At 45.8% G+C, this 13,393-nt stretch overlaps 1 protein-coding gene across 1 annotated transcript in view; it reads left to right on the forward strand.

Moving 5' to 3' along the window:
• The window catches only part of LOC141105636 (alpha-2-macroglobulin-like), a 177,842-nt gene that overhangs the window by 113,256 nt on the left and 51,193 nt on the right, over positions 1-13,393 (forward strand). The window contains exon 23 of the mRNA XM_073595601.1: positions 10,887-10,970. Coding sequence (XP_073451702.1) covers positions 10,887-10,970 — 84 coding nt within the window. The remainder of the gene's footprint in view (positions 1-10,886; positions 10,971-13,393) is intronic.

Here is a 13,393-nt window from a genome sequence, read left to right on the forward strand (position 1 = left end):
AGAGAGACAGTGTCATTTGATTTAAGTTAGATAGAGTAGGCAGGCGAATCAGTTAGCTGCACTTACAGTGTATTTTGTGTATATATAAATGCATCTTAGGTGTTGTGTGTGTATGTATATGTATATATATATATATATATATATATATATATATATATATATATATATATATACTGTATTCAGTTTAGCTAGATCCGTTCATGTTATTTTCTTCCTACTCACTGGCAGGCAAGTGTTTTTACAGTATTTACAGCTACCTGAAGAAAATTGCTGGTGTTCTTCTGATTCTATTAGTTCTATTAGCTACAGTATTTACAGTTACTGTACTGCGTCCTCTGCACAGTGTGCACCTAAAGCTACCTGAAGACAATTGCTGTTGTTCTGATCCTATTAATACCACAGGCAGGCAGCTACAGTATTTACAGTAATGCCTCGTACACACGGTCGGACATTGATCGGATATTCCGACAACAAAATCCTAGGTTTTTTCCGACGGATGTTGACTCAAACTTGTCTTGCATACACACGGTCACACAACCTTGTCGGAAAATCCGATCATTCTGAACGCGGTGACGTAAAACACGTACGTCGGGACTATAAACGGGGCAGTAGTCAATAGCTTTCATCTCTTTATTTATTCTGAGCATGCGTGGCACTTTGTGGGTCAGATTTGTGTACACACGATCGGAAATTCCGACAACGGATTTTTCGGAAAATTTTATAGCCTGCTCTCAAACTTTGTGTGTCGGAAAATCCGATGGAAAATGTATGATGGAGCCTACACACGGTCGGAATTTCCGACAACAAGGTCCTATCACACATTTTCCGTCGGAAAATCCGACCGTGTGTACGGGGCATTACATGCAATTGTAATCCATTAAGTAGTGATCACTGTATGTGTTTTTTTAAAAATATATGTAGCTTCATACCTCGTTTTTAGTCTGTGTATATAACTGTATGTAGCAATAACTCACGGTGGAGCTGCTGGTTTATAGCGGGCTGTTACCGCCACCTTCGTTACCCCTATTTCACCGGAACCGGGTCTAGGGTCCCGTTGAGTTTAACTCCAAGCAATGTAGGCCCCGGACACTTGAGTATCTTTTCCAATGCTTTAATAACGAGTAACTGAAGGAAGTAGCAGGAAAGAGGTAGAAGGAAAGTTGCAGGGAAGTTCAAATACCTTTCTTTAGTGTAGTATTTGGAATTGAAACTTGTAGATGAATGTACTCTCTCTGTAGAGTTGAATCTTTGCCCGCCTGGATAGGTTTCTCTCACTAACCTAGCAGCCAGTACGCAGCACGAACAAAAGTCTCTGCCACAGACCAGATTGGAACAAAACCCGTACGATCCTCTGCCACAGGATGTAATGGTTTACAATGAATAGCAAACACAGCACTAGAACCTTTAAGTCAACCCGGCAGTACTATGCAGTAGGATTACTTTAGGATGCGTCCTCCAACTGAGTCACCAGGCCCCTCTCCAGACCAGCACTCTGCATGATCTTTCCATGACGGGTCCTCCCCTGGGATCTTCTCAGTTGTCCAGCTTCTTCACATAGGATGGACAGCCCAGAACCATTCCTCTGCTGCTGTGGTAGGCCCCAGACAGGCTTCTGGGCCCACCCACACGCTGCAGCGACGTGGGCCTCCTGATCGGAGGACCACGAGGTAGTACTCCTAGCACATACCTGTCGGCCAGGAGGGCCAGCAGGTGGAACGAAATGAACCCTAAAACATGGCGTCTGTCCCATAAATACCCTCTACCAGAATGCAACTCGGAGGACCACCTCCACTGAGTTATCTCCGGGACAGAGGAGCACTCATGCGCCTCAACGTGTTGCCTTTCCAACACCGACCCATGGTGACAACAACACCCACAGGTACAGTGTGAAACTACATGCAACTCAGCCAAGCTGGAGCAGAGGCAAATCTGACTACGTATTAACAGAAAACCCACTAAATTTACCTATCAGCAGTAGATTGAAAATCTACCAGCGCTACATGTATATCCCAGCGCTCATATGACTGCTTGGTCTGGCCCGCCCCTGTCCTCTCTGTCTCTCCTGACGTCAGCCCCGCCCGCCTCTCTTCTGATTTGATAGCTACAGTTGGTGGGTGGGGCTGAGAACTCCCACTGAGCTCAGGAGAGTCAGAGAGACATGAGACTGGGAGGAGAGAGATGTGGGCCGGACCGAACAGTCACATGACCGGCTTATACAGTTTTTTACACAGACTAAAAAAACGAGGTATGAAGCTGCATATATTTAAAAAAAAACACATACAGCAGTCACCACTTAATGGATTACAATTATATTTATTAACAAAAGCCATTTTGACAAAAACACAGTTTTATACACAGACTAAAAAAAAGGGTGTGAAGCTGCATATATTTTAAAATGCAGATACAGTGGTGGGCACTTAATGGATTTTAACTGCATTTTTTACCACACAGGTATTTTAACAGCTGTATGTAGAGTACAAATGTGTTTGTATTCTACTTACACTGTCTCCTACATGTGCTGTGTGACATTATTTCTCCCCCCCCTAGTTTGCACATTCCACTGTGTTAACTCCTAGTGTGCTAGAAGGTGCAAACGAGGGAGCCCAGCGAAATGCCATCACAGAGACAGTACAGGAACTTCACAGGGCTGTTTGTCAGTTGTGGATTGTAATCCTTCCTGACCTCCCAGCAGCCGTGTGTGTGAATTCCTGTATCTTGTAGTGCACCGGATTAGTGCACTACGTAAAGTGGAGTTCCACCCATTTTTTAGTTTATTAAAAGTCAGCAGCACCAAAAATTGTAGCTGCTGACTTTTAATAATCAGACATTCACCTGTCCCACGGTCCATCGATGCAGCCGCACGGAGCCTCGATCCTCTCCCTCTCCTCGGCACCGTCATATCTACTGTGGGCAGTGACACCCGCCCGTGACAGCTTATGGCTTCACAGCGGGGCGCAGACTGCACGAGCCGCACTGCGCTCTGCCATTGGTGAGCCAATCTTCTGGGACCCAGAAGATCGCTGGCAGGGAGGGGCCGCCTAGTAAATATTTTGTTTATTAAAAGTCAGCAGTTACAAAAAAAGTGTATCTTCTGACTTTTAATAAAAAGACACTCACCTATCCCACAATCCAGCGGCGTGGCCACCCAAACCCTCCATTCTCTCCCCTGCCTGTCCACGTCACTGCCAATACTACTGTGGGCATCCGGCTGTGACAGCTTGCAGCTTCACAGCCGGGTGCGCCTGTCTCACTGCGCTGTCCTGCACAGCCGGTCAATCTTCTGGGAACTGTGATGTGTCCCAGAAGATTGCAGGGAGGAAGGGCCGCCTAGGCGGCCCAAGCGGAAGTGGGAGCGTGTCAGTAATCGTGATGCATCGTGATGCATTGCGGAATCTAATCGAATCGTTGACCAGATAATCATAATCGAATAAAGTCGTGAGACCAGTGAAGATGCGCACCCCTAGTGTACTGTGTGCTCTGCACAGTGTGCACCTAAAGCTACCTGAAGAAAATTGGTGGTGTTCTTCTGATCCTATTAATACCACAGGCAGGCAGCGGCAGTATTTACAGTAAGTGTAGTACGTCCTCTGCACAGTGTGCACCTAAAGCTACCTGAAGACAATTGCTGTTGTTCTTCTCCTATTAATACCACAGGCAGGCAGCTACAGTATTTACAGTTAGTGTACTGTGTCCTCTGCACAGTGTGCACCTACTACCTGAAGACAATTGCTGGTGTTCTCATACTAATTCTCATACTGATAACCAACAAGGAGAGGCAGACAGTCACAAGACAATAAAAGAGGGCAAGCAGGCTCTGTGTCTAGAGGAAACAGTGCTTGTCATGGAGATGGTGCATCCTCATCAGCACGTGGCTGTGGTCCTTTTTTTCGGCAGCTGGCCGTGTTGAGCCGCAGCATGCGGAAGACTTTGTAGAGTGGATGACCAAGCCATCCTCATCCTCCTCATCCTCTCTCACCCAGGCTCAGGGTACTTTGTCTGGCAAAGCAGCTGCCAATGCGGCCTCTTCCCTTGGGTCAATGGCATCAGTCACTCCTTCCCTAGCCCCACCATGTCCTCCTGAGGAGTCCCCCGAACTGTTTGACCACAGTGTTGGGTACATGCTCCAGGAGGATGCCCAGCGTTTTGAAGGCTTCGATGATGGCACCCAGCTAGAGGAAGCCAGTAACGTGAGACCAGAGAGAGGGGGTGCCCAAGAAGGACAGCAATCTGGCAGTCATGTTCCTCCAGCTGCAGCATACTGCCAGCTTTGCTCCAGTGATGAGGAGGGAGGGGATGATGAGGTCACTGACTCCACGTGGGTGCCTGATAGGAGAGGAGGTGGAGGAGATGGAGGAGGAGGAGGAGAAAGAGGCAGAATGCCCTCCAGGGGCCAGCTAAAGGGCAGCACACCGACTGCATCACACCGCAGAGCTCCGCATGTGCAGGGCGCTGCTGTCTCTGAGCGTTATTCCAAAAGATCCCGCCGCTGCTATTTGCAACATATGTCTCAAGCATATCTCGCGTGGAAAAAAATCACCCACTTGGGCACCACATGCTTGACCAGACATATGTCGACCTGCCATGCAGTTCATTGGCAAGCGTACCTAAAAGACCCACACCAAAGAACAAAGCCGACCTCTCCTTGCTCCTCATCAGCTGGGATCTCCAACCCCACTATACCTTCAGTCCTCTCTGAAACCTGCACTGCGAGGAATGAAGGTGTAGAATTAGGTGTGTCACAGCCAAGTACTTGCGGGCAATCTGCTATCGGCAAATTTCCCTGCCCCAGCTGCTGCACCGCCAAAAGAAGTTCGCTCCCAGCCATCCAAATGCTTAGCGCTTGAATGCTAGCTTGGCTAAATTGCTAGCACTTCAACTGCTGCCTTTTCAGTTGGTAGACTCTGCCCCCTTCCGTGAGTTTGTGGAATGTGCGGTTCCTCAGTGGCAGGTTCCCAAACGCCACTTTTTCTCACGGAAGGCGATTCCGGCTCTCTACCGGCATGTGGAAGGCAATGTCTTGGCCTTGCCGCACAGGGCAGTCAGCGGTAAGGTGCATATTACCACTGACTCATGGTCCAGCAGGCATGGACAGGGACGTTACCTATCTTTCACCGCACACTGGGTGACTCTTCTGGCAGCTGGGAAGGATGCAGGACAGGGTGCAATAGTGTTGGAGGTTGTTTCGCCACCACGCCTCCAAAATTCTACTAGTGGAGATTCTGCCACACCTCTCTCCCTATCCACCCCCTCCTCTTCTTCTTCCTCCATGGCCTCTTTCTGTGCTGATTTGTCCTCGGAACTAGCGGGGCTCCATAGGCATTCAAGGGGCTACGCAGGCAAAATGATGCCATGTGGTGCTTGAGATGGTGTGCTTGGGGGATAGGAGCCACACTGGGGCAGAGATTCTGTCAGCTCTGCAGGGGCAGGTTCAGAGGTGGTTGACGCCACGCCAGATTAAGGCAGGTATGGTGGTTTGCGACAATGGCACCAACCTTCTCTCCGCCCTCTGACAGGGACAACTGACCCGTGTGCCCTGTTTGGCTCAGGTCCTTAACTTGGTGGTGCAGCAATTCTTGGGCAGGTACCCGGGCTTACAGGATGTCCTGAAGCAGGCCAGGAAAGTCTGTATGCATTTCCGCAGGTCATATAATGCCAGTGCTTGGCTGGCTGACCTCCAAAAGGAATTTAACCTGCCCAAGAACCGCCTAATCTGTGACATGCCCACCAGGTGGAACTCAACGTTGGCCATGCTGCAGCGGCTGCACACACAGCAGAGGGCCATCAATGAGTACCTATGCGACTATGGCACCAGGACAGGGTCAGGGGACCTTGGTTTTTATTCCTCACGCCAGTGGGCTATGATCAGGGATGCATGCACTGTTCTGTCACAATTTGAGGAGGCCACGAGGATGGTGAGAAGTGACAGTGCATGCATCAGTGACACCGTCCCTCTTGTCTACCTGTTGGAGCACACGCTGCGTGGAATAATGGACAGGGCACTTGAGCCAGAACAGAGGGAGGAAGAGGAGGACTTCCTTAGCTCTCAAGGCCCCCTTTATCCAAACAGTGTTACTGCGTGCCCGCCGATCACACAAAAAGAGGATGATGAGGAGGAGGATGATTGTGTCAGCATGGAGGTGGAGCCTGGCACTCAGCATCAGCAGCAGTCTTCAAGGGATCATTTACTGTCCGAAGAAACCCATGGACTTGTACGTGGCTGGGAGGAGGTGGCTATGGATCATGTCGTTCTTAGTGACCCAGACGACTCTGAACCGAATGCCTCAGCAAACCTACACTGCATGGCCTCCCTGATCCTGTGAAGGATCCTCATATTCGTGGTATCAAGGGGAGGGATGATTACTGGCTGGCAACCCTCCTTGATCCACGTTACAAGGGTAAGGTTGCGGACCTTATCCTCTGCCAAAGGGAGCAGAGGATGAAACATCTTCAGGAGGCCTTGCTGAAAGGTTTGTGCAACGCGTTTCCAGAGCCTGGGAGGTTACAATTTCCTGGTCCTCCTGGACAACGTGTTGCTGAGGCTTCAGTCAGTCACAGAAGGAGCGGTGGAGAAGGTGGTCATCTGACCAATGCGTTCAGACAATTTTTTAGTCCGCAACCATCGCCAGTGTCTGATTCACATGGTGCAGGATTACCTAAGGCCAAGATCAGACTTGGACACCTTTCCCACCGAAAATCCTCTGGGTTACTGGGTCTTGAGGATGCATCACTGGCCAGAGCTTGCACAGTATGCAATTGAGCTACTGGCCTGTCCTGCATCCAGCGTTCTTTCGGAACGCACATTCAGTGCTGCTGGAGGCTTTGTAACCGATCACAGGGTGTGCCTGTCCACCGAATCGGTCGATCGGCTGACCTTCATAAAAATTAATCAGTCTTGGATCACCAGCTACCAAGCACCTGATGCTGATGTAACCAATTGTTTTTTCTTTTATTGTGAGACTGCGAGACTGCCTATGCTGATGCTGACTATCCTGTTATGCTGAGTCACAATGCTCTTCCTCCTCAATTTTCATGCTGATAGCTTGTAAGAACATTTTTGGATCTGGGCACCGCCACCAGTGGCCAAGGCCCAATTTTTCTGCCCCTGTTTAACAGTGGCATATAATTACAATTTTTGATGCAATACTTTGCAGCAGAGCTCATTCCTGCGCTCCAACTAGAGTATCTGTGAGGGGTTGCAGTGTTGTGGCACCAGAACCAGTGCCCAAGGCCCAATTTTTCAGCCCCTATTTAACAGGGGCGTATAATTACAATTTTTGATGCAATACTTTGCAGCAGGGCTCATTCCTGCACTCCAACTAGAGTATCTGTGAGGGGTTGCAGTGTTGTGGCACCAGAACCAGTGCCCAAGGCCCAAATTTTCAGCCCCTGTTTAACAGGGGTGTATAATTACAATTTTTGATGCAATACTTTGCAGCAGGGCTCATTCCTGCGCTCTTACTATAGCATCTGTGAGGGGTTGCAGTGTTGTGGCACCAGTGCCTAAGGCCCAATTTTTCTGCCCCTGTTCAACAGGGACATGTAATTACAATTCTTGATCCAATATTTCACAGCAGGGCCAATTCCTGCGCCCACCAAGAGTTACTGTGAGGGCTTACACTGTTGTGGCAACACCACCACCACCACCAAAGGCCCAATTTTTCTGCCTCTGTTCAACAGGTGCATGTAATTACAATTCTTGATATAATATTTCACAGCAAGGCCCGTTCCAGCGCCAACCAAGAGTAACTGTGAGGACTTACAGTGTTGTGACACCAGCACCACCACCACCACCACCAAAGGCCCAATTTGTATACCACTGTTCAACAATGGCATGTAATTACAATTCTTGATCTAATATTTCACAGCACGGCCCGTTCCTGCGCCCACCAAGAGTAACTGTGAGGGCTTACAGTGTTGTGGCAACACCAACACCTAAGGCCCCAATTTCTGCAGAGTATATAGGGCAGGCCCCTACTTTCAAACATCCAACAAACAACTTCTACTTGCAAACGGAAGGAGACAACAGGAAGTGAGATGAAATCTACCCCTAGGAAGGGAAATTCTCTCCTGTAAGAGTTAATATGGGAAAAACGTGTCTCCTCTCCACTGGTGCTTTATCACCAATCCTTGTTTCACTAAAACCGCCAAATTTTCAAAAAAAAATTGTCATTGGGACAGAAAGTGAGGTGAAATCTTCTGAAGAGGTGCACGGACAGCAAAACAAATGTTATAGGGGTGATAACCCTTCCCTATGTTTTCCAAAAAGCTTAAAAATAGATTTTTTGGCTGGAGCTACACTTTAAAAATGTACCAGTTCAAAATTACATAAGGATTCTACTTAACAACAAACCTACAGTCCCTGTCTTGTTTGCACCGCTTGTATACTGCTGTTCAGAGTATATAGGGCCTGGGGGCCCCACACCTTTCCTTTTTTAATTTGGGTGCGGTGTTCCCCTTAATATCCTTACAAGACCCAAAGGGCCTGGTAATGGACTGGGGGGTGGGGGGTACCCATGCCGTTTGTCTCACTGATTTTCATCCATATTTCCAGGACCTGACATTACATTAAAGCCGCAAGCAGTTTTAAATGACTTTTATTCCTTTAAAAATTTCATTTTGTGCAGGGACTGTTCTAAGCATGGGAAACACGCACCACTTTACAGGCATACTATAGACACCCCCCAGGTACAATATTTAAAGGAATATTTCACTTTTTTTTTTTTTTTTTCACTTTAAGCATCATTAAAATCACTGCTCCTGAAAAAATGGCCGTTTTTAAAACTTTTTTTTGCATTGATACATGTCCCCAGGGCAGGACCCGTTCACAGGTTCTGGTGCGAACCGAACCGGGGGGTGTTCGGCTCATCCTTAGTACTCACGTGGCCTCACTCCTGAGCCATGCTGCCCATGTCCATAGACATACCCTGGCTCCCATCATCATAGGGTTTAATTAACAGCAGCAGGAGCCTATAGCTTCCACTGCTATCAATTTGCTCTATGAGGATGGAGAGCACACAGATGGTCACTGTTCTTGTGCACAGCTTTGGCTCACACAAATTTTACCTTCATGCAAGGATTACACTGATGTAAAAAAAGTTAAGGTTTTAGAACCACTATAAATATTTATAATGGGATGTGTATCACTTGGAGCTAGTAGACTCCAAGTAGACTCCAAAGAGACATGGAAGATTTTGAGTAGCTGACCGTTCACGTCATAAAACATTGTTGCACACCAACACTGCCTAACTTTTTTTACTTATTTTTGCTCACAATTTTCATATGAAACACCTAAAACTATGGGTATAGAATAAACAGTTTTATATCCAATTTCTGCTGTCAAGTTGTTACTTGGAGAGTTCAGTATTAGTTCTAATATAGTCATGATGGAGTGGTGTTGCCCCCAAATTATTTTTACCAACAATGAAAAAAATTGACTTTTATCTGGTTTTGGTCTGGTGCTCCTTTCCATATTTCTATGGATTGAGATACTCTTGTATGCCCATTGAGGGAAGTCTTGCTGTGTGGGAACTGCCTTATCAGATCTGTTGAGCTTGTAGAAGTTTTCCTTCATCTACTACACATGCAAGTCCAAATGTTCCCAGCACCTCTGAGTATGTTAACATGGATGTAATTCAACTTTAACCATTCAGAGCAGTCTTGAGAGAAAAACCTACTGTAAATATAAAATTGTATGAAGGGTTTAAAATCAATCATTTTATCATTGCAAGGTTCAGATCTCCTACCTCCATCCACCCTCATTTAAAGACGTGGTATATCATTTTTAATTAAACTTGAGCACATGGGGTGAAAAAGTAGTAATCGCCAACTTTTCGGACCTCAGGGACCACTAAACTAAAAATTTTGAATCCTGCGGACCACTAACATACATTTTACATGCCTTATACACAGAATGCTCTGGTTCTCTGCCCCCCCCCCCCCCCAACTCCCTGTCATCACACTGCTGCCTTACAGACTCGTCATTGGATCTCCCCTCTTTATCCAGCCATGTGCTCGAGCTCTGTGCTCCCTCCCACATATCAGTGCTGCCATTGGAAGTCCCCTCGTTCTTCCCCTTCTGTTCTCTGTACTACTTCCGGTGTCTCCCTCTGAGTTCTTGGCAGCCAGAACTACAGAAGAGGCATTGGGTATCAATGCACACTGACAGTATTGAGTATCAGTGCTTATTGAGAACAACACTGGAAACAAGGTTGAGCAGTATACATCCGCCACAATGTTGATTTTGCGGCAGAACCCCTGGGGGCCACAATTTTCTCGTGGACCATCAGTGGTCCACGGACCACTGGTTGGCGACCACTGGACCAGAGGGCTGACTAGCAAAGGTTGGTCCTACTTTTGTTTTTTCTTCAGATTGGAGTTCAAGTTAAAGTGATTGTAAAGTCTCTCGTTTATTTATTTTTTTATAATAATGTTATACTTGCCTTTGTGCAGTTGGTTTTGCACAGCAGAACCCGGATCCTCCTCTTATCGGGTCCCTCTTCACTGCTCCTGGCCCCTCCCTTCTTTAGAGTGCCCCCACAACCAGCAGCTTGCTATGGGGGCACCCAAGCCAAGTCACAGCTCCGTGTGTCCATTCAAACATGGAGCCTTGACCCGGTCCCATCTCTCCCCTGATTGGCTCCCACGGCTGTCAGAGTCAGTTAGCCAATCAGGAGGAGAGTCCCAAATGGCTAAAACACTTGTGGACATCGTTGGATAGAGAGGGAGCTCAGGTAAGTAATGAGGGGGGCTGCTACACACAGAAGGTTTTTTATCTTAATGCATAGAATGCACCTTCTGCCTTTACAACTCCTTTAAGTTCTGTGCTCTCAAGAACTGACCGTTCATCCTGAACTGTGGAGATTTTATAGTTTTCTTCTTTATCACAGGTTCAAACTCACTCGTAGAAGTTAACATTAACCCCTCTGGACACATTGTTCCTGGGTCTATGTTTGCGAAGGTTCAAGTAATAGGTAAGCTGAAAGATAACGAAATTTGCACTAGGCACCAAATGTGCTCTCCAGGATACATAATAAGCAGCTAACACAATACTCTGATACAAAATGCATACAGTGGGGAAAATTATTATTTGATCCCCTGCAGATTTTGTACGTTTATCCACTTACAAAGAAATGAAGGGTCTATAATTTTTTATCATAGGTGTATTTTAAATGATGGCGACAGAATATCAACCAATAATCCAGAATAAACACATGATACAAATGTTCTAAATTAAATTGCAGTTCAGTGAGTAAAATAAGTGTTTGATCCCCAAGCAAAACATGTCTTAGTACTTGGTGGAGAAACCCTTGTTGGCAAGCACAGAGGTAAGACGTTTCTTTTAGTTGGTGACCAGGTTTGCAGACATCTCAGGGGAGATTTCGGTCCACTCTTCTTTACAGATCTTCTCTAAAGCCTTAAGGTTTCTTGGCTGTCACTTGGCAACTTGAAGTCTCGGCTCCCTCCATACATTTTCTAAAGGATTATGGTCTGGAGACTGGTCGCTCCATGACCTTAATGTGCTTCTTCCTGAGCCACTCCTTGGTTACCTTGGCGGTATGTTTTGGGTTATTGTCATGCTGGAAGATCCATCCATGACCCATCTTCACTGTTCCCGCTGAGGGAAGAGGGTTCTCATCTAAAATTGTACAATACATGGCCCCGTATATTGGCCCCCTAATGCATCAAAGTTGGCCTGTAGCTTTAGCAGAGAAACAGCCCCAAAGAATCATGTTTCCACCACTGTGCTTGACTGTAGGGATGGTGTTCTTCAGGTCATAGTCAGCATTTTTCTTCCTCCAAACACTATTTGTATTGTGTGTTTTTTTTTGTTTTTGTTTTTGGTTTTTTTCTGGATTTTTGGTTGATATTTTGTCTATCATTTAAATTCCACCTATGATACAAAGAAATTAAGTGTTGATAATTTTTTAAGTGGGAAAACTTACAAATTCTGCAGGGGATCAAATTTCCCCACTGTAAAATTTACAAACCAAGGTGTAGCGCTATACCTTTTTTACATTACAATAAATGCAACATAATATGATAGTGCTAATAAATAAATATAAGTGCTCAAACCACCTCAGTGAAAATAGATGGGAGCTTACCAGAAACTTTTCCGTATTAAATTCCTGCATTTTTTGTTTTCTAAAGTATAACAAACGTTTGTCTTTGTAGTAAAGGTCAAGAATACATGTGCAATGCAGTGTGGGTTTTTTCCCTGCAATGGGTTGGGTGTGGTACTAGCCATCCTTTAGCTGGCCATACACTGTTTGACTTGGGTCCAATTCCTGCTGAATTGGTTGAAATTCAAGCTGTGGGTGGCCCTGTCAGTAAACACCCAAGGTCGACTAAACTTAATTTTTTAATCATCTTTTGTCAAAGGAGCTGATCTTAAAACTCTCAACCAACGACACCTGCATCCAATCACAATGAAATATCTGAATGCCAATAGCTGATTCTCCTCTATCTACACTGCTTAGCATATATGGGGAAATCGATGAGCTAAAGGGGAGAAATTTGAAGTGTGTATGGCCAACTTAAGCAGGGAACTAACGCAGTCCAAAGATGAGGCTCTTATTGGGTAGGCTATTAAAACCCTTAATATAGACTCTTAAGTACATTCTGCTGATGCAAGCTCAATCATGGAAACCCTCACTCTGGGATTGGAGGGTCACTGTTGTTGAGGTATAATTACACTGAGTACAGCCTGCTGCTGACTATGGAATTCACACATAAAATACAAAAGGAGTGTATTTAAAATACTACATACCTGCATATACAATGGTAGCAACATGTTTTTATGGTGGAAAGTAAATCTTCAAGGCTTGAAAGTGTCTTAAATGGCCTCTGTAAGGAGAATTGGTGTTGGTCCAGGGTGTGACGTGTACTAACCAGTATTGAAATCTTATACTGAAAAGAACTGAACTCAACCAATTCATCAGTTAATCTTTTTGACACTGCACTTCTTTCTGAAGTTCCCTCAACAAGTAGACACCAACTGTTTTCTAAAAGTCTACTGGCCTTGTGTTGCCTCAATGCACTATTCTGTAGACCTTTTTAAAGAGACTACCTTGAGATCCAGCACCACTCCTGACCAGACCTAGACTATCTTGAGATCCAGCACCACTCCTGACCAGACCTAAACTACCTTGAGATCCAGCACCATTCCTGGCCAGACCTTACTGTCATACCTATATGGTCAGAAATCTACTTGTTTTGTACAAAGTAGTATAATAAACCCAAACTGAATTTCTTGTGTACTTGTCATGTATGCATCTGTGACGGGACATAAAAACTGAAACCCTGGACAATTTTTGTTCCCTTTGTGAATTTCATGTTTTTTCAGTTTTACTTTGAGTCCATTTGGTAAGGTACCTTGAATTTGGCCTTTTTGTTT

The sequence above is a fragment of the Aquarana catesbeiana genome, linkage group LG08 (assembly GCF_042186555.1).
Source record: "Aquarana catesbeiana isolate 2022-GZ linkage group LG08, ASM4218655v1, whole genome shotgun sequence".
Taxonomy (NCBI): domain Eukaryota; kingdom Metazoa; phylum Chordata; class Amphibia; order Anura; family Ranidae; genus Aquarana; species Aquarana catesbeiana.